Here is a 22550-nt window from a genome sequence, read left to right as displayed (position 1 = left end):
TCAGCAGGATTGGTAGGCTAGAAGGGAGTGGCACAGTATCTTCAAAGTGCTGAAAGAAAAAAACTTCCAATCAAAAGTACTCTACCCAGCAAAGTTATCATTCAGAATTGGAGAGAGAGACAGAGAGTCATCAGCAGCGTCTAAGCTGAGGTGCTGGAGCAGTCGTTTCGCACTAGGAACTCTCATGTGAAGATCCCGGTGCAGTACCTCCACATGTGGTACCCTACGAGCAAGTGAAACTAGACTAAGCACAAAGGATGAAAAAAGGATAGACTGGTGGTACTCAGCATAGGCCTGCATGATACAGTGCTTTGCAGCCAAGACAGGAAATACCTCCTGGAAATAAAAATACTTGGGGAGAGTATCTTTGTACTGACACTCTTTAAAGCATCACCAGAGGAAGGAACCAAGATGGCGGAGTAGAACGACATGCTCTCACTCCCTCTTGTGAGAATGCCAGAGTCACAGCTAGCTGCTGGACAGTCATCGACAGGAGGACACTGGAGCTCACCAGAAAGGGTACCCCACATCCAAAGACAAAGGAGAAGCCACAATGAGACGGCAGGAGGGGCGCAATCACAGTAAAATCAAATCCCATAACTGCTGGTTCGGGGATTCACAGACTGGAGAACACAGAAGTCCACCCATTGGAGTGAAGGTTCTGAGCCCCACATCAGGCTTCCCAACCTGGGGGTCCGGCAATGGGAGGAGGAATTCCTAGAGAATCAGACTTTGAAGCCTAGTGGGATTTGATGCAGGACTTCGACAGGACTGGGGGAAACAGAGACTCCACTCTTGGAGGGCACACACAAAGTAGTGTGCATATCGGGACCCCGGGAAAGGAGCAGTGACCCCAGGGGAGGCTGAGCCAGACCTACCTGCTAGTGTTGGAGGGTCTCCTGCGGAGGTGGGGGGGGGTGGCTGGGGCTCACCGCGGGGACAAGGACACTGGCGGTGGAGGTTCTGGGGGGTGCTCTTTGGTGTGAGCCCTCCCAGAGTCTGTCATCGGCCCCACCAAGAGCCCAGGTAGGCTCCAGTGTTGGGTTGCCTCAGGCCCAACAACCAACGGGGAGGGAACCCAGCCCCACCCATCAGCACTCAAGCAGATTAAAGTTTTACTGAGCTCTGCCCACCAGAGCGACAGTCAGATCTACCCACTACCAGTCCCTCCCATAAGGCAACACACACAAGCCTCTTAGATAGCCTCATTCACCAGAGGGCAGACAGCAGAAGCAAGAAGAACTACAATCCTGGAGCCTGTGGAACAAAAACCACATTCACAGAAAGATAGACAAGATGAAAAGGAAGAGGGCTACGTACCACATGAAGGAACGAGATAAAACCCCAGAAAAACAATGAAATGAAGTGAAGATAGGCACCATTCCAGAAAAAGAATTCAGAATAATGATAGTGAAGATGATCCAGGACTTGGGAAAAAGAATGGAGGCAAAGATTGAGAAGATGCAAGAAGTGTTTAACAAAGACCTAGAAGAATTAAAGAACAAAGAGAGATGAACAATACAATAACTGAAATGAAAAATACACTAGAAGGAGGAATCAATAGCAGAATAAATGAGGCAGAAGAAGGGATAAGTGACCTGGAAGACAGAATGGTGGAATTCACAGCTGCAGACCAGGATAAAGAAAAAAGAATGAAAAGAAATGAAGACAGCCTAAGAGACCTCTGGGACAACATTAAATGCAACAACATTCGCATTATAGGGGTCCCAGAAGGAGAAGAGAGAGAGAAAGGACCAGAGAAAATATTTGAAGAGATTATAGTCAAAAACTTCCCTAACATGGGAAAGGAAATAGCCACCCAAGTCCAGGAAGCGCAGCGAGTCCCATACAGGATAAATCCAAGGAGAAACATGCCGAGACACATAGTAATCAAAGTGGCAAAAATTAAAGACAAAGAAAAATTATCGAAAGCAGCAAGGGAAAAACGACAAATAACATACAAGGGAACTCCCATAAGGTTAACAGCTGATCTCTCAGCAGAAACTCTACAATCCAGAAGGGAGTGGCATGATATACTTAAAGTGATGAAAGGGAAAAACCTACAACCAAGATTACTCTTTCCAGCAAGGATCTCATTTAGATTCGATGGAGAAATCAAAAGCTTTACAGACAAGCAAAAGCTAAGAGAATTCAGCACCACCAAACCAGCTCTACAACAAATGCTAAAGGAACTCCTCTAAGCGGGAAACACAAGAGAAGAAAAGGACCTACAAAAACAAACCCCAAACAATTAAGAAAATGGTCATACGAACATACATATCGATAACTACCTTAAATGTAAATGGATTAAACGCTCCAACCAAAAGACACAGGTTAGCTGAATGGATATAAAAACAAGACCCATATATATGCTGTCTACAAGAGACCCACTTCAGACCTAGGGACACATACAGACTGAAAGTGAGGGGATGGAAAAAGATATTCCATGCAAATGGAAATCAAAAGAAAGCTGGAGTAGCAATAAACATATCAGATAAAACAGACTTTAAAATAAAGAATGTAACGAGACAAGGAAGGACACTGCGTAATGATCAACGGATCAATCCAAGAAGATACAACAATTTTAAATATATATGCACCCAACACAGGAGCACCTCAATACATAAGGCAACTGCTAACAGCTATAAAAGAGGATATCGACAGTAACACAATAATAGTGGGGGACTTTAACACCTCACACCAACGGACAGATCATCCAAAATGAAAATGAATATGGAAACAGAAGCTTTAAATGACACAATAGACCAGACAGATTTAATTGATACTTATAGGACATTCCATCCAAAAACAACAGATTACACTTCCTTCTCAAGTGCACATGGAACATTCTCCAGGATAGATCACATCTTGGGTCACAAATCAAGCCTCAGTAAATTTAAGAAAATTGAAATCATATCAAGTATCTTTTCTGACCACAACGCTATGAGATTACAAATCAATTACAGGGAAAATACCGTAAAAAACACAAACACATGGAGGCTAAACAATATGTTACTAAATAACCACGAGATCACTGAAGAAATCAAAGAGGAAATCAAAAAATACCTAGAGACAAATGACAATGAAATCATGACCATCCAAAACCTATGGGATGCAGCAAAAGCAGTTCTAAGAGGGAAGATTATAGCTATACAAGCCTACCTCAAGAAACAAGAAAAATCTCAAATAAACAATCTAACCTTACACCTAAAGGAACTAAAGAAGAGCAAACAAAACCCAAAGTTAGCAGAAGGGAAGAAATCATAAAGGTCAGATCAGAAATAAATAAAATAGAAACAAAGAAAACAATAGCAAAGATCAATAAAACTAAAAGCTGGTTCTTTGAGAAGATAAACAAAATTGATAAACCATTAGCCAGACTCATCAAGAAAAAGAGGGAGAGGACTCAAATCAATAAAATTAGAACTGAAAAAGGAGAAGTTACAACAGACACCGCAGAAATACAAAGCATCCTAAGAGACTACTACAAGCAGCTCTACGCCAATAAAATGGACAACCTGGAAGAAATGGACAAATTCATAGAAAGGTATAACCTTCCAAGACTGAACAAGGGAGAAATAGAAAATATGAGCAGACCAATCAAATGTAATGAAATTGAGACTGTGATTAAATATCTTCCAGCAAAAAAAGTTCAGGACCAGATGGCTTCATAGGTGAATTCTATCAAACATTTAGAGAAGAGCTAACACCCATTCTTCTCAAACTCTTCAAAAAATTGCAGAGGAAGGAACACTCCCAAACTCATTCTATGAGGCCACCGTCACCCCGATACCAAAACCAGACAAAGATACTACAAAAAAAGAAGATTACAGACCAATATCCCTGATGAATATAGATGCAAAAATCCTCAACAAAATACTAGCAAACAGAATCCAACAACACATTATAAGGATCATACACCACGATCAAGTGGGATTTATCCCAGGGATGCAAGGATTCTTCAACATATGCAAATCAATCAATGTGATACACCATATTAACAAACTGAAGAATAAAAACCATATGATCATCTCAATAGATGCAGAAAAAGCTTTTGACAAAATTCAACACCCTTTTATGATAAAAAGTCTCCAGAAAGTGGGCATAGAGGGAACCTACCTCAACATAATAAAGGCCGTATATGACAAAAAACTGAAAGCATTTCCTCTAAGATCAGGAACAAGACGAGGATGTCCACTCTCACCACTATTATTCAACATTGTTTTGGAAGTCTTAGCCACGGCAATCAGAGAAGGAAATAAAAGGAATACAAATTGGAAAAGAAGAAGTAAAACTGTCAGTGTTTGCAGATGACATGATACTGTACATAGAGAATCATAAAAATCCCACCAGAAAACTACTAGAGCTAATCAATAATTTGGTAAAGTTGCAGGATACAAAATTAACGCACAGAAATCTCTTGCATTCCTATACAATAAAGACGAAAATGTGAAAGAGAAATTAAGGAAATACTCCCATTTACCACTGCAACAACAAGAATAAAATACCTATGAATAAACCCACCTAGGGAGACAAAAGACCTGTATGTAGAAAACTATAAGACACTGATGAAAGAAATCAAAGATGATACCAACAGATGGAGAGATATACCATGTTCTTGCAATGGAAGAATCAATATTGTGAAAATGACTATACCACCCAAAGCAATCTACAGATTCAATGCAATCCCTATCGAATTACCAATGGCATTTTTTACAGAACTAGAACAAAAAATCTTAAGACTCGTATGGAGACACAAAAGACCCCGAATAGCCAAGGCAGTCTTGAGTGGAAAAAACGGAGCTGGAGGAATCAGACTCCCTGACTTCAGACTATACTACAAAGCTACAGTAATCAAGGCAATATGCTACTGGCACAAAAACAGAGACATAGATCAATGGAACAAGATAGAAAGCCCAGAGATAAACCCACGCACCTACGGTCAACTAATCTATGACAAAGGAGGCAAGGATATACAATGGAGAAAAGACAGTCTCCTCAATAAGTGGTGCTGGGAAAACTGGACAGCTACATGTAAAAGAATGAAATTAGAACATTCCCTAACACCAAACACAAAAATAAACTCAAAATGGATTAGAGACCTAAATATAAGACCAGACACTATACAATTCTTAGAGGAAAACATAGGAAGAACACTCTTTGACATAAGTCACAGCAAGATCTTTTTTGATCCACCTCCTACGGTAATGGAAATAAAAACAAAAATAAAGAAATGGGACCTAATGAAACTTCAAAGCTTTTGCACAGCAAAGGAAACCATAAACAAGACGAAAAGACAGCCCTCAGAATGGGAGAAAATATTTGCAAACAAATCAACGGACAAAGGATTAATCTCCAAAATATATAAACAGCTCATGCAGCTCAATATTAAGGAAACAAACAACCCAATCCAAAAATGGGCAGAAGACCTAAATAGACATTTCTCCAAAGAAGACATACTGATGGCCAAGAAGCACATGAAAAGCTGCTCAACGTCACTAATTATTAGAGAAATGAAGATCAAAACTACAATGAGGTATCACCTCACACCAGTTAGAATGGGCATCCTCAGAAAATCTACAAACAACAAATGCTGGATAGGGTGTGGAGAAAAGGGAACCCTCTTGCACTGTTGGTGGGAATGTAAATTGATACAACCACTATGGAAAACAGTATGGAGGTTCCTTAAAAAACTAAAAATAGAATTACCATATGACCCAGCAATCCCACTACTGGGCATATACCCAGAGAAAACCATAATTCAAAAAGACACATGCACCCCAATGTTCACTGCAGCGCTATTTACAATAGCCAGGTCATGGAAGCAACCTAAATGCCCATCGACAGACGAATGGATAAAGACAATGTGGTACATATATGCAATGGAATATTACACAGCCATAAAAGTGAACGAAATGGGGTCATTTGTTGAGACGTGGATGGATCTAGAGACTGTCATACAGAGTGAAGTAAGTCAGAAAGAGTAAAACAAATACTGTATATTAATGCATGTATGTGGAACCTAGAAAAATGGTGCCGATGAACCGGTTTGCAGGGCAGAAGTTGAGACACAGATGTAGATAACAAACGTATGCACACCAAGGGGGGAAAGTCGTGGGGCGTGGGGATGGTGGTGTGATGAATTGGGCAATTAGGATTGACATGGTATACACTGATGTGTTTAAAATTGATGACTAATAAGAACCTACTGTGTAAAAAGTAATAAATTAAAATTCAAAAATTCAAAAATATATATAAATAAAGCATCACCAGAAAAAAAGAAGAATTGGAGAGAGAAAGAGTTTTCCAGATAAGCAGAAGGCAAGGGAGTTATCACTACTAAACCCGCCTTACAAGAAATGTTAAAGGGACTTCTTTAAGCTGAATAGAAAGGGCAATAATTAGTAACAAGAAAAGATAAACCTCAATAGAAAGGTAAATATACCGAACATGTAGTGGATTAATCACTTATAAAGCTAGTGCGAAGGTAAGAAGACAAACGTGGTAAAAATAACTACTATTACAATAATTCTTTAAGGATACACAAGATAAAAAGATATAAAATGTGACATCAAAATCATAAAACATGGGGAAGGGGTAAGAGTAAAAATGTTAAGCTTTAGAATGGTTTAAGTTTACAACAAACTTAAGTTTTTATCAATTTAAAATAGACTGTTAGGGATATACTCTATAATATATAAGCCTCATAGTAACCACAAAGCAAAAATATAATCACAAAAACTAAAAAAATGGAATATAAGTACACCACTTAAGAAAGTCATCAAACCACAAAGGAAGAAAGCAGTAGCAGAAGAAAGGAACAGAGAGGACTACAAAATAGCCAGAAAGCATTAAGTACATACATACCAATATATCTTTAAAGGTAAATGGACTAAATTCTCAATTCAAAGGACAGAGTAGCTGAATGGATAGAAAAAAACAAGACCCATGTATATGCTGCTTACAAGAGACTCCCTTCAAACGTAAGAACACACAAACTGAAAATGAAGGGATAAAAGATATATAAAAAGATATTTCATGCAAATGGAGCCCAAAAGAAACAGGGGGTAGCTATACTTATGACAGTCTTTGTTTAAAAGTCTAATTTTTCTGGTATAAGAGACAAGGGAACTGCATAATGATAAAGGGGTCAATTCACAAGAGGATATAACATTTGTAAATATTTATGCTCCCAACATAGGAGCACCTAAATATATCAAGCCAAATATTAACAGACCTAAGAGGAGAAATAGACAGCAATATAAAAATAGCAGGGGGCTTTAATACCCCCTTATTATATCAATGGATAGATCATCCAGACAGAGAATCAATAAAGAAACATCAGCTTTAAACAATATGTTAGACCAGATGAATTTAACAGATATATATAGAACATTCCATCCAACAGCAACAGAACACACAGTCTTCTCAAGTGCACATGGAACACTTCCTAGGATAGATCATATGACAAGCCAAAAAACAAATCTTAATAAATTTAAGATAGAAATGATATCAAGATTCATTTCTGACCTCAATAGTATGAAACTAGAAAACAATTTCAAGAAGGAAACTGGAAAATTTGCAAATATGTGGAGATTAAACAACATGCTACTGAACATTCAGTGGGTCAAAAGAGAAATAAAATATTTTGAGACAAATGAAAATGGGAATATCACATACCAAAACTTGCGGTGTACAGCAAAAACAGTTCTGAGAGGGAAGTTGACAGTGATAAATGCCTACCTCAAGAAACAAAAGTCTCAAACAATCTAACTTTACACCTCAAGGAAATAGATAAAGAAGAATAAATGAAGGTCAAAATTAGTAGAAGGGAGAACAATAACAAATTTTAGAGCAGAAATAGAGACTAAAAAGCCAATAGAAAAGATCAGTGAAACAAAAAGTTGGTTCTTTGAAAAGATAAACAAAATTTATAAGCCTTAGCTAGACTCACCAAGCAAGGACTCACATAAAATCAGAAATGAAAGAGGAACTATAACAACTGATACCACAGAAATACAAGTATTATAGAGACTACTCTGAACAATTATACGCCAACAAATTAGACAACCTAGAAGACATGGATAAATTCCTAGAAACATACAACCTACCCAGACTGAATCACGATGAAATAGAAAATATGAACAGACCAATACAAGTAAGGAGATTGAGTCAGTAATCAAAAACCACCCAACAAGCAAAAGTCCAGGACCAGACAGCTTCACTTGTGAATTCTACCAAGCATTCAAAGAAGAATTAATATCAATTCTTCTCGAACTCCTCCAAAAAATACAAGAGGAGGGAACTCTTCCAAACTCATTTTATGAGGCCAGCATTACCCTGAAACTAAAAATCAGACAAGGGTGAGGCAAAAAAGAATATTACAGGGCCAATATCCCTGATGAACATAGATGCAAAAATCCTCAATAAAATATTAGCGAACCAAATTCAACAATACACTAAAAGGATCAAAGACCATGATAAAATGAGATTTGGTCCAGGAATGCAATGATGGTTCAGTATCCACAAAGCGATCAACATGTGATATACCACATTAACAAAATGAAGGATAAAAATCATTTGATCATCTCAGTAGGTGGAGAAAAAGCATTTGACAAAATTCAACATCTGTTTATGATAAAAACTCTTAACAAAGTGTATGTAGACAGAATGTACCTTAACATAATAAAGGTCATATACGACAAGTCCACAACTAACATCATACTCAAAAGTGGAAAGCTGAAAGCTTTTCCCCTAAGATCAGGAACAAGACAAGGATGCCCACTCTTGCCACTTTTATTCAACATAGTATTGTCTTTGCAAGAGCAAATAGGCAAGGAGAAACAAAAAAGGCATCCAGATTGGAAGGGAAGAAGTAAAACTGTCACTATTTGCAGATGACATGATACTATTTATAGAAAATCCTAAAGACACCACCAAAAAAACTAATAAACATTAGTCAGAACTAATAAACAAATTCAGTAAAGTTGCAGAATACAAAATCAACACACAAAAATCAACTGCATTTCTATACATTAATAACAAACTCTCAGAAAGGGAAATTAAGAAAACAATCCCATTTAAAATTACACCAAAAAGAATAAAATACCCAGGAATAAATTTAATGAAGGAGATGAAAGACCTATACACTGACAGACGTTAATGAAAGAAACTGAGGATGACAAAAATAAATGGAAAGATATTCCATGCTCATAGATTGAAAGAATCAATATTGTTACAGTGTCCATACTACTCAAAGCAATCTACCGATTCACTACAATCCCTATCAAAATTCCAATGGCATTTTTCACAGAAATAGAATAAACAATCCTAAAATTTGTATGGAATCACAAAAGACACCAAGTCATTAAAGCAATCTTTAGAAAGAAAACACTGGAGGCATCACTGACTTCAAACTATACTAGTGATAAAAAATTACAGTAATCACAGTATAGTTTTGCATAAAAACAGACACACATATATTGAACAGAATAGCCCAGGAATAAACCCACGCATATATGGTCAATTAATTTACAACAAAGGAGCCAAGAATATACAGTGGGGAAAGGACAGTCTCCTCAATAAATGTTGGGGAAACTTGACAGTCACATGCAAAAGAATGAAACTGAACCACTACCTTATACCATACACAAAAATTAACTCAAAATGGATTAAAGACTTGACAGAAAACCTGAAACCAGAAAACTACTAGAAGAAAACATAGGTGGTAAGCTCCTTGACATTGATTTTAGGGATGATTATTTTTAAAGCAAAAATAAAGAAGTGGAACTGTATCAAACTAAAAAGCTTTTGCACAGCAAAGAAAACCTTCAATAAAATGAGAAGGCAACTTACTGAATGGGAGAAAATATTTGCAAATCATATATCTGATAAAGGTTTAATATCTAAAACATATAAAGAACTCATATAACTCAATAGAAAAAAAATCCAATTTAAAAAGGGGCAGAGGATCTGAATAGACTTTTTTTTTTTTTTTTTTTTTTTTGGCGGTACACGGGCCTCTCACTGTTGTGGCCTCTCCCATTGCAGAGCACAGGCTCCGGATGCACAGGCTCAGCGGCCACGGCTCACGGCCCAGCTGCTCCGCGGCATGTGGGATCTTCCCAGACCGGGGCACGAACCTGTGTCCCCTGCATCAGCAGGCGGACTCTCAACCTCTGCGCCACCTGGGAAGCCCATGAATAGACATTTTTTTGAAGAAGACATGCAAATCGCCAACAGGTACATGAAAAAAATAAGGTACTCAACATCACTAATCATGAGGGAAATGCATATCAAAACCACAGTGACATGTCACCTCACACCTGTTAGGATGGCTGTTATCAGAAAGCCAAGAAATAAGTGTTGGTGAGGATGTGGAGAAAAGGGAACCCCCGTGAACTGTTGGTGGGAATGTAAATAGATGCAGCCACTTTGGAAAACAGTACAGAGGGGCCTCAAAAAATTAAAAATTAAAAATGAACCAGCAATTCCACTTCTGGGTATTTACCTGAAGAAAATAAAAACACTAATTCGAAAAGATATGTGCACCCCCATGTTCATTACAGCATTATTTACAATAGCCAAGATATGCAGCCAACCTAAGTGTCCATCAGTGGATAAACTGATAAAGAAAATGTGCTATGTGTGTGTATATACACACACACACACACACACACACACATGTATATAAGTGACATGTGTGTATATACACACACAGGAATATTAATCAGCAATAAAAAAAAATAAAATCTTGCCATTTGTGGCAACACTAATGGACCTGAGGACATCATGCTAAGTAAAATACGCCAGAGAAAGACAGATACCATATGGTCTCATTTATATGTGGAATCTAAACAAAACCAAAAAAAAATAGATACAGAGAACAGACTGGTGGTTGTCATAGTCAGGGGGTGGGTAAAATAGTGAAGGGGATCAAAAGGTACAAGCTTCAAGTTATAAGTAAGTCATGGAGATGTAATATACAGCATAATGACTATAGTTAATAATACAGTATTGCATATTTGTAAGTTAAATAGATCTTAGAAGTTCTCATCAGAAGAAAAAATGTTTTTAGTAACTGTATAGTGAAGGATATTAATCAGACTTATTGTGGTGATCATTTTGAAATATATACAAATATCAAATCATTATGTTGTACTCCTAAAACTAATATAATGTTATGTGAATTATAAAAATAATTCAGTTAAAAATCCAGCATCCAATAGAGGAATCAGGCTCCCTGACTTCAGACTATACTACAAAGCTACAGTAATCAAAACAGTATGGTAGTCGCAGAAAAACAGAAATATAGATCAATGGAACAGGATAGAAAGCCCAGAAATAAACCCATGCACCTATGGTCAATTAATCTATGACAAAGGAGGCAAGACTATACAATGGAGAAAAGACAGTCTCTTCAATAAGTTGTGCTGGGAAAACTGGACAGCTACATGTCAAAGAATGAAATTAGAACACTCTCTAACACCACACACACAAAATAAACTCAAAATGGATTAAAGACTTAAACGTAAAACTGGATACTATAAAACTGCTAGGGGAAAACATAGGCAGAACACTCTTTGACATAAATCACAGCAATGTCTTTTTGGATACACCACCTAGAGTAATGGAAATAAAAACAAAAACAAATGGGACCTAGTTCAACTTAAAAGCATTTGCATAGCAAAGGAAACCATAAACAAAACGAAAAGGCAACCTACAGAGTGGGAGAAAATATTTGCAAGTGATGCAACTGACAAGGGATTAATCTCCAAAATACAGAAACAGCTCATACAGCTCAATATCAAAAAAACAACCCAATCAAAAAATGGACAGAAGATCTAAATAGATATTTCTCCAAAGAAGATATACATATGGCCAAAAGGCACATGAAAGGATGCTCAACATCACTAATTATTAGATAAGTGCAAATCAAAACTACAATGAGGTATCATCTCACACTGGTCAGAAAGGCCATCATCAAAAAGTCTACAGATAATAAATACTGGAGAGAGTGGAGAAAGAAGAATCCTCCTACAACTGTCAGTGGGAATGTAAATTGATGCAGCCACTATGGAGAACAGTATGGAGGTTCCTTAAAAAACTAAAAATACAACTACCATATGATCCTGCAATCCCACTCGTGGCCATATATCCAGAGAAAACCATAGTTGAAAAAGATACATGCACCCCAGTGTTCATTGCAGCACTATTTACAATAGCCAAGACCTGGAAGCAACCTAAATGTCTATTGACAGAGGAATGGATAAAGAAGATGTGGTATATTTATCAATGGAATACTACTTAGCCATAAAAAAGAAGGAAATAATGCCATTTGCAGCAACACGGAGGGACCCAGAGGTTGTCATACTGAGTGAAGTAAGCCAGAGAACGACAAATATCATACGATATTGCTTATACGTGGAATCTAAAAGAAATATACAAATGAACTTATATACAAAAACAGAAATAGATCCTCAGACATAGAAAAGAAACTTATGGTTACCAAAGGGGAAAGAGGGGGCAGGGATAAATTAGGAGTTTGAGATGAACATAAACACATACTATATATAAAATAGATAACCAACAAGGACCTACTGTATAGCACAGGGAACTATACTCAATATTTTGTAATAACCTATAAAGGAAAATAATCTGAAAAATATGTATAACTGAATCACTTTGCTGTACACCTGAAACTAAATCAACTATACTTCCATTAAAAAATATTCAGCATCCAAAGCTCCATTCCAGACTTACTGGATGAGGATTTGCATTTTTAACAAGATCCATAGGTGCTTCACATTAAAGCTTGATACAAACTTGCCTAGAGGGTTCTAGAAGAAAGAAGAAGGGGGTGAAGAGTGTTAGAGAGGAAGGATGGGGGAAAGACCTATTTTTCTGTCTTTTCGGAAAAATAATCACTCAGCATGATCAGTGTGCACGTATATGCCCTTGAGTGACCTCAGTGATACAATGCAGAAACATCTCCCATGTGTAGCCAGATCTGTTCCCAATTGTAATTTCACAAACTGCCAATAAGCCTTGAGGGCCTAGAAGCAGAGCTGCCTTGGGCAGAATGAGAGCTGTCAGAAGTGGGCTTTTCCAGGTTAAGAGAAAGATGATATCCCCCAGGCATGGGAGCAAGGGGGAGCTCATGCCTCTGTGATTAAGAAGCACATGTATTAGGTCACTGGAAATACGGGGGGTAGAGGCCCCAAAACGGAGCCTCCGGCTGAGCATATTGATTTGCCAGTGTTGAACTTTATTCCCAGGCTCACCTGGGACACAAATGGCTTATAAGTTGCAAATGAATTCTGTGGCCACATTTTCCCCAAATAACAGTTCATCTTCATTAGAGATGACCACAATGTATTAACTTAATAGGATGTTCCAAGTGATTGTTTTCCAAATAACACGCTTCAGGGTTGGGATGAGGGAACATGAATGCAGTAATGTGTAGATACCAGTTCCAATAAGTTCAAGTTGCCAACTGCCCCCAAGCATTCAGTCACACTATTTCATAGAGTTACACAAATAATTTGGAGCTGTGTGGTTGCTTTGGCATGTCCTCACAGGTCAAGCTTAATGGTAAGTTTCAGATACTGACCATTCGGAAATTATGCCTGACCAATCAAAACAGTTATCCTACCAATTAGCATGGGCCTCTGACAAACCACAACAGTTGTTCCCACATAGTTGGTAGGTACCAGCTGATTATCAGTCCTGGCAGGCAGCTCTTAGATGCTCAGTAGGTCTCCAGTAAGTTTTGAACCCAGACTTTAGGAAAAACAGTATATACAATTATATCATTTCCGTCAAGCACCACACCAGATTTTTTTTTTTTTTTTGGTGCCAACAACATTCTAAAACAGAGAAGGAGTCAGATGATGAATAGGACAACTATGCTTTGTCTAAATAGAGGCCCTATCTACCTGCACTGGGCAAAATCTAGGCCTCTAATTACAAATGGGAGTTCCTGACTTGTGTTCAGTCCCACCTGGCCCAGAAACAATGACCTGGCCCAGAAATGATGACAGCACCGCACACTGCACCCTTGGCTGCTTCTGTCATGGCCTGGTGTGTGTCACTGCTCAGGTTTGCTCTTCCTAATGAAGAACGTTCAGTTTGTGTTGGTCTTTCTTTTCAGTTATAACGAAAACATAAAATTTCCTCTCCAAATGGAGAGTTACTGTGGTTCCTCCCTCCGTCCAGCTGAGCCCCCATTTCTTCTCTCTCTTCAGCTAACCTGGGACTTTTTTGGTTAACCTCCAACAGGGAATTGAGAAAGGAGTTGCTGGTAGCAGCTAGGCTTCAGCTCTTCTTGGCCTGGAACAATGGTTCTCTACCCTGACTGCACATTAGAATCACTTAGGTGGCTTCTAAAACATGCCCATGTTTAGATCCCTCTCCTGAGCAATTGACTTAGAGTCACTGGAGACATTTCTTTAAAAGACCAACGTCTAGCAAAGACACCACCGAAAAGGAAAATTACAGGCCAATATCTTTGATGAATATAGATGCAAAAATTCTCAACAAAATATTAGCAAACTGAATCCGGCAATACATAAAAAATATCGTAACACCATGACCAAGTGGGATACGTCCCCAGTTCACAAGGATGGTTCAGCATATGAAATCAATCAGTGTGATAACACCACATAAACAAAAGACAAAAAACACATGATCATCACAATAGATGCAGAAAAAGCATTTGACAGAACTCAACACCCATTCATGATAAAAAAAAAAAAACTCTTACCAAAGTGGGTATAGAGTGAACATATCTCCAGATAATAAAAGCTATTTATGACAAACCCACAGACAATATAATACTCAATGGTGAAAAGCTGAAAGCCTTCCTGCTAAAATCTGGAACAAGACAAGGATGCCCACTCTCACTTCTTCTATTCAACATAGTATTGGAAGTCCTAGCCACAGCAATCAGACAAGAAAAAGAAATAAAAGGTATCCAAATTGGGGGGACTTCCCTGGCAGTCCAGTGGTTAAGACTTCACCTTCCAACTCAGCGGGTGCAGGTTTGATACCTGGTTAGGAAGCTAAGATCCCATGTGCCTCATGGCCAAAGAGCCAAAACATAAAACAGAAGCAATATTTTAACAAAGTTCAATGAAGACTAAAAATGGTCCACATCAAAAAAAATCTTAAAAATAAAAAGGTATCCAAATTGGAAGGGAAGAGCTAAAACTGTCATTATATGCAGACGATATGATACTATATATAGAAATCCCTAAAGACTCCACACAAAAACTACTAGAACTGATAAGTTCAGCAAGGTAGCAGGATACAAGATTAACATACAGAAATCTGTTGCATTTCTTTACACCAACAACAAAATATCAAAGGGAATGTAAAGGAAACAATACCTTTTAAAATCGCAACCCCCAAAAGAAAATACTTAGGAATAAACCTCACCAAGGAGGTGAAAGACTTATTCGCTGAGACCTATAAAACACTAATAAAGGAAATGAAAGATGACTCAAAGAAATGGAAAGATATCCCATACTCTTGTATTGGAAGAATTAATATTGTTAAAATGGCCATACTACCCAAAGCCATCTACAGATTTAATGAGATCCATATCAAATTACTCATGACGTGTTTCACAGAACTAGAACAGATAATCCTAAAATTTACATGGTACCCTCAAAGACCTAGAATTGCCAGGGCAATTCTGAAGATAAAGAACAAAGCAGGAGGCAAAACCCTCCCAGACTTCAGACAATACCACAAAGCTACAGTAATCAAAACAGCATGGTATTGGCACAAAAACAATGGGTCAATGGAACAGAAGAGAGAGCCCAGAAATAAGCCCACACACCTAAGGTCAATTAATCTTCGACAAAGGAAGCAAGAATATAGAATGGGAAAAAGACAGTCTCTTCCAGCAAGTGGTGCTGGGAAAGTTGGACAGCTGCATGTAAATGGATGGAGTTAAAACACACCCTCTCACCATACACAAAAACAAACTCAAAATGGCTTAAAGACTTAAAACATAAGACACGATACCATAAAACTCCTAGAAGAGCACATAGGCAAAACATTCTCTGACATAAATTGTACAAATGTTTTCTTAGTTCCGTCTCCCAAGGCAATAGAAATAAATACAAAAATAAACAAATGGGACCTAATCAAACTCACAAGCTTTTGCACAGCAAAGTAAACCATAAACAAGACGAAAAAAACCTACAGAATGGGAGAAAATATTCACAAACACTGCGACCAACAAGGGCTTAATTTCCAAAATATACAAACAGCTCATACAACTCAACAACAAACAACAAACAACCCAATCCAAAAAATGGGCAGAAGACCTAAATAGACCTTTCTCCAAAGAAGAAATATGGATGGCCAATAGGCACATGAAAAGATACTCAACATCACTAAATATTAGAGAAACGCAAATAAAAACTACAGTGAGATGCCACCTCACACCAGTCAGAATGGCCATCATTAAAATGTCTACAAGTAACAAATGCTGGAGAGGGTGTGGAGAAAAGGGAACCCTCTTACACTGTTGGTGGGAATGTAAATTGCTACAGCCACTATGGAGAACAGTCTGGAGGTTCCTAAAAAACTAAAAATAGAGCTACAATATGATCTAGCAATCCCAGTCCTGGGCACATATCCAGAGAAAACAATACATGCACCCCAATGTCCACTGCAGCACTATTTACAACAGCCAGGACATGGATGCAACCTAGATGTCCATCAACGGATGAATGGATAAAGAAGATGTGGTACATATATACAATGGAATATTACTCAGCCATAAAAAAGAAAGAAAGAATGCCATTTGCAGCAACATGGATGGACCTAGAGATTGTCATACTGAGTGAAGTAAGACAGAGAAAGACAAATATATGATATCGCCTATTTGTGGAATCTAAAAGAATGGTATAAATGAACTTGTATGCAGAATAGAAATGGAGTCACAGATGTGGAGAACAAACTTGTGGTTACCAGGAGGGAAGGAGGGGGAGGGATTGGGAGATTGGGATTGACATATAGATGCTACTACATGTAAAATAGGTAACTAATAAGAACCTACTGTATAGCATAGGGAACTCTACTCAATACTATGTAATGAGCTATGTGGGAAAAGAATCTGAAAAAGAATGGATATATGTATATGTGTAGCTGATTCACTTTGCTGTATAGCAGAAACTGACAAAACACTGTAAATCAACTATACTCCAATAAAAAGTAATCTAAAAAAACCCCAAAAGACACATGCACCCCAATGTTCACTGCAGCCCTATTCACAATAGCCAAGACATGGAAACAACCCTAATGTCCACTGACAGATGAATGGATAAAGAAAATGTGGTGCATATATACAATGGAATACTACTGAGCCATAAAAAAGAATGAAATAATGCCATTTGCAGCAACAATGGATGCAGCTAGAGATTATCATACTATGTGAAGTAAGTCAGAAGGAGACAAATATCATATGATATCGCTTATATATGGAATCTAAAAAAATGATAGAAATGAACTTATTTACAAAACAGAAGCAGACTCACAGACTTGAAAAACAAACTTATGGCTAACAAAGGGTAAAGAAGGGGGAGGGATAAATTTGGAATTAACAGATACAGACTACTACATATATGAAAGATAAATGACAGGGACCTACTGCATAGCACAGGAAACTCAACTCGATATCTTACAGTAACCTATAATAGAAAAGAATCTGAAAAAGAATAAATATATATACACAACTGAATCACTTTGCTGTACACCTGAAACATTGTAAATCAACTCTACTTCAATAAAAAATAAAACTTAAAAAAGAAAAAGCCCGCTCACCTGGCCCCAGCTGGGGAAGGCCCACTCCACACACAGCTGTTGGTTACAGGCCTGGGTGTCGACTGGCCGTTTGGCAAGCTGTGTGCACATGTCATTGGACACAGGAGTGGAGATCCCAGAGGCTTTCAGCTTCTGGCAGGTCACTCGGCGGGTCTGGACACCGCCCCCACAGCTCCGGGTACAGGCGGACCAGGAGGTCACCATCCACCTGGAAAGAGAAGAGTCAGGGCAAAGGGTCAAGCCTTGAGGGGAGGGACGATGCCATACACTCTCAGAGAAGGAGCCCCATGCATCTTCCTCTTCTCACCACACGGCAGCTAATTGCAGGGCCATGTCTCTTTTCATAGTATATGCTTGGGGTGGTAGGCTGAAAATCCCCACCCCTCCCCGCCGAGATATCTATATCAAATCCCTGGAACTTGTGAATGCTACCTTATTTGGACAAAAGGTGTTTACAGATACAGCTAAAGATTTTGAGATGAGATTGTCCTGCATTATCTGGGTAGGCATTAAATACCATCATGTACCCTTATGAGAGAAAGGCAGAGGGAGATTGGACACAGAAAAGGAGGAGACAGTGTGACCACAGAGGCAGAGGTTGGAGTGATGTGGCCACAAGCCAAGGGACACCGGGAGCCACCAGAAGCTGCAAGGGCCGAGGAACTGATTCTCTCCCAGAGCTTTATGGAGTGGGTACAGCCCTGCTGACACCTTGATTTTGGACTTCTGGCCTCCACAACTGTAGGAGAATAGATTTCTCTTGTTTTAAGCAACGATGTTTGTGGTAATTTGCTGTGGCAGCCACAGGAAACAAATACCCTTTGGAAATTGACTAAAAAGGCGCAATGTGAAAGAGTTTTCTGAAGATCAGTTGCCTTTTCTTAACATTGGCCCCAAAAGCCGTGAGCTTGCAGATGACACATTCTGGGAAGACAGTCCTTTAGCTGGTTACGCTGCATTGCAGTTCTGATACTTCCTGATGGCATCCAAGTGCGGGGCAGAGAAGGGACAGTTTCCCAGGGAAGTCAGATCCAAACCTGGGTCGCCCCCCTGACCCTGGAGGCGGTCTGGGTCTCAGTTAAGCCAAGTTCTATCTGCTTGTACTCACTGTTTTTTCTACGTCGCCTTAACCCACGTCTCATTTGATTTTGTTTAATCCCTCAGAAACCTACGAAGTTCCTTCCAGCTTTCTGGAGCAATTCCCATGCCCATGAGTCACAGTCCACAGGTCTTACACCTCTTAGAGGGCTGTATACGTGGTGACAGTAGTCGTTTCAGGATGTTAGCTTCTAACTGCAATTCGGGCCCTCAGAAGTGAGACTGACCAGGACTGAGACAAATGGCTTTCCACGTAAAGCCAAGCTGTAAGCTGGGAGACACTCTGAAATCCTTGGTCTGTATACAAATGTGGAGGGGTTCTCTTTGGATGTTTGTACCCTGGGCTAATTCTCAAAGAAGAGGGGAAGGGGGTGCAGTTTGGGGAAAAGAATGAGAAAAAAATTTGGTGCTTTCCAGCCATTTAATTCCATCTAGAGAAAACATTTTGTTTTACTGCCTGAGAAAAAATTTTTCTAAATGAAGTGGCTGAAACAGCTACCTGGGTCAAAGCGGGACTTCGCAGTGTTATTCAGAAAGCCTACGAGGGCCACACTTGTTTGTGTGCAGAGAAGGGGGCTGACGTGCCCAGGAAGCCTGGTGGGGAAACAAAGCAAAGGTGAGCCTGTGGCCACTTCCTCGTCTAGTGGCGCCACATCTGGCTTTCAGGAGAGGTAAGTAGCAGGGAGCAAATTCCTCCTGAATCTGGATCTGTGACTTATTTAATTTGGTGGAACTCCTCTGCTCCATTAGCCCTGGAGAGAGATGACTGCGTGCAGATTTCCATCTTGCAGGAGCAGAGCCACTTAGGAAACAAGCAGACGGTGTTTTAAAGCCCCTGGGGGCACTGAAACCCAAGCAGACCCAGCCATTGTTTCATCTGCAGAAGTAAAATAAGGCTGATTGACTCTGACCATCACCACAGCAAATCAAAAAGTCCCTGGCATGTCCAAGACCTCCTCTTCATTTCACACAGCTTGGCAAGGGCAGTCTTCCAGCCTCTCGTATCCCTGGTGAATGTCAGGCCTGCCTTTCAATCAACTTTTATTTCCAAATATCCATTTCAGCAATTTTTCAGGAGTTGGGGTGGGGGCTTTGAGAAAAGAGAGGTATGGGCTATGTTACAGTCCAGGAAGGGTATAAAAGGACATTAATCATTCCCGTGGAAACCTTCCCGTCAGCAAGTCAAACTGCTGATATTAACAAGTGTGTTTCATATTTCATTGGGCTGTCCTGGTTTCAGCTGCTTCTTATGACTCAGCTGGCAAAACACAAAGCAGTTGCCTAAGTAGTGGATGAACGTCCCACAGATAGGTAGTAAAGGGGCATTTCAGGACCCAGCCAAGTCTCCCCGGGCTCTGGGGCGCCATGCTGGTGCCCACTCCAAGCCCATCCATTATCCCTTTAGCTGCTGCCTGACACTGGGTGGCAGGGGAAGGGTACTGCTCGGTGGGACTCAGCTGCTCAAAGCTCAAGGCAGATGGAAGAGGCAGAGACTGTGGGTGTCATTCTGAGCTATATATAAGGGACCCAAATGCAGAGAATGTATATAGTTGGCCCTTGAACAACACGGGTATGAACTGCACAGATCCACTTATACTCGGATTTCTTTCACGAAATACCTACTACAGTACTACACCATCCGTTGTTGTGAAACTGCAGATGTGGAGCGCCGACTATCAGGTTTTAGGTGGATTTCTGACTGCTCGGGGTCGGCGCCCCTAACCTCTGCATTGTTCAAAGGTCAACTGTAAACCCAAAGTTGATGGGAAATGGAAATTTATGTCAACTTTAGCAGGATGCAACCCTTTGTAGAAGAGAGAATAATATTTCCTTAACTAAACTGGAGTACTGATGAGCACAGGTATTTACAGCTAGAAGAAAGGGGAGGAGTTGGGGTATAGGCCAATGGTCACTATCCCCTAAACACTTCAACTGCAAACATGTTTCTTTTCTCACAAACCAACCACAGAGCCAGCTTCTTACTGCAGTATGGGAGCTCTCTCTTGCCAGGGCCTGGGATGCTCCTGGCCCCTGAACAGACCCTATCAGGCCCTTGGGAAGCCTAGGCAGCCTTTAGCCGGCTGAATAGTGAGGGAAGAAACAGCGAAGGGAGGAGGCTCATCCTGAGGGATGTTTTCTGTGCAGTGGAGAGGCTGGCGGGCCTGGGCCTACAGGAAAGGACGTCAGGTCCCCTCACCTGCACTTAATGTAGCTCTCTCAGTGATAGACAAGGGCTGGCTATGAACTTGGCTAAAAGTCCAGGCCCATCCTTGGGAGTGGGCGGCCTGAGCCAGCATCCGGCGCACTCACCGGGAAGGGCAGTCTCTCCGGTTGCAGGCGATGGGCTGCACAGCAGGACGCACCTTCCCTGCGCAGCGGGTGGGGTTGACCTCCGTGCTGTTCAGGAGACACCTCAGGCGGGCCTGCTGACCCCCTCTGTTACCACAGGAGGCTGAGCAGGTCGCCAGTCTGTCCACAGACCACCAGTAATCTATCACAGAAGGAGGATCAGAGGTGAAAAGAAGATAACATCAATGCCCATGTTATTCCTTCAGAGTGGTGGGGTGGGGTGTGGTAGGAATGAGATGCTGTTATGAATGAGGCTCTGCCCTGAGGTAGGCTCCATTTCCCACCGATCTAGGCAAGTCACGTGGTCTCCAGGGGCCTCGGCTGGCTCATCCATAAAGTGAGTACAGTAGCTCTTATCTTGTCATGCTACTGTGAGGACTGGATATAAAGAAAGTACAGGGCCTAGCCCAGTGCCTGGCACATAGAACTTCATCAGTGGCTGTAGCCCTCGTATTTTTTAACCTACTTCCTTCCATTAGTTTACCAGAAAGTGACTCTTTCCTTCCATTAGTTTACCAGAAAGTGACTTTATTTTTCAACAAAGAGATGTAAAAATATCAGAGGTACTTAACAATCATATTTAAAAGTCTGTACTGGAGTTGGACTTTGTATATGTTACAGAAAAACATCCTATCCAGAGAGGCTCACTTTTCACGATGACATCGGTCAGAAAGGCCATTTCTTTGGATTTTCGATTTGGGGGTCTGGGACTGACTGGTAGGAAAGCTGTTAAAAATAACTGGGCTGGGGCTTCCCTGGTGGCGCAGTGGTTGAGAGTCCGCCTGCCGATGCAGGGGACGCGGGTTCGTGCCCCGGTCCGGGAAGATCCCACATGCCGCGGAGCGGCTGGGCCCGTGAGCCACGGCCGCTGAGCCTGCGCGTCCGGAGCCTGTGCTCCGCAACGGGAGAGGCCACAGCAGTGAGAGGCCCGCGTACCGCAAAAAAACAAAACAACAAAACACAAAAACAAAAACAAAAAATAACTGGGCTGGTAAATTTTGAGTGCTTATTTGCACTCAAAAGATTTGTGTGCTACAAATCTTGCAGATAGGCACTGCCTTCTGGTTTTGAGCAGAGAGTGGTGCCTGGCTGGCGAGAAAACGCAACCTTGACTTTCCTGTGTGGAAAGTGAGATGGCGGTGGAGGGTGTTTAAGGGCAAAACCTACACGCTCAGGAAAATCTCCCCCCTTATGTGCTATTCTGGGATGAACTCTGTCCCTTCCCACGGAAACCTCCATTGTAGGATACGTGCAGTAGAATTTTG

At 40.3% G+C, this 22550-nt stretch overlaps 1 protein-coding gene across 1 annotated transcript in view; it reads right to left on the bottom strand.

Moving 5' to 3' along the window:
• ADAMTSL1 (ADAMTS like 1) overlaps positions 1 to 22550 on the bottom strand; it is a 472821-nt gene that overhangs the window by 18815 nt on the left and 431456 nt on the right. Inside the window, exons 25-26 of the mRNA XM_007455564.1 lie at positions 21247 to 21427; positions 17839 to 18046 (exon numbers count right to left, since the gene is read on the bottom strand). Of these exons, the coding sequence (XP_007455626.1) occupies positions 17839 to 18046; positions 21247 to 21427 (389 nt within the window). The remainder of the gene's footprint in view (positions 1 to 17838; positions 18047 to 21246; positions 21428 to 22550) is intronic.

This window comes from Lipotes vexillifer, unplaced genomic scaffold (assembly GCF_000442215.2).
Source record: "Lipotes vexillifer unplaced genomic scaffold, Lipotes_vexillifer_v1.1 scaffold912, whole genome shotgun sequence".
Lineage (NCBI taxonomy): Eukaryota > Metazoa > Chordata > Mammalia > Artiodactyla > Lipotidae > Lipotes > Lipotes vexillifer.
This window is presented reverse-complemented; position numbering and strand designations above follow the sequence as displayed.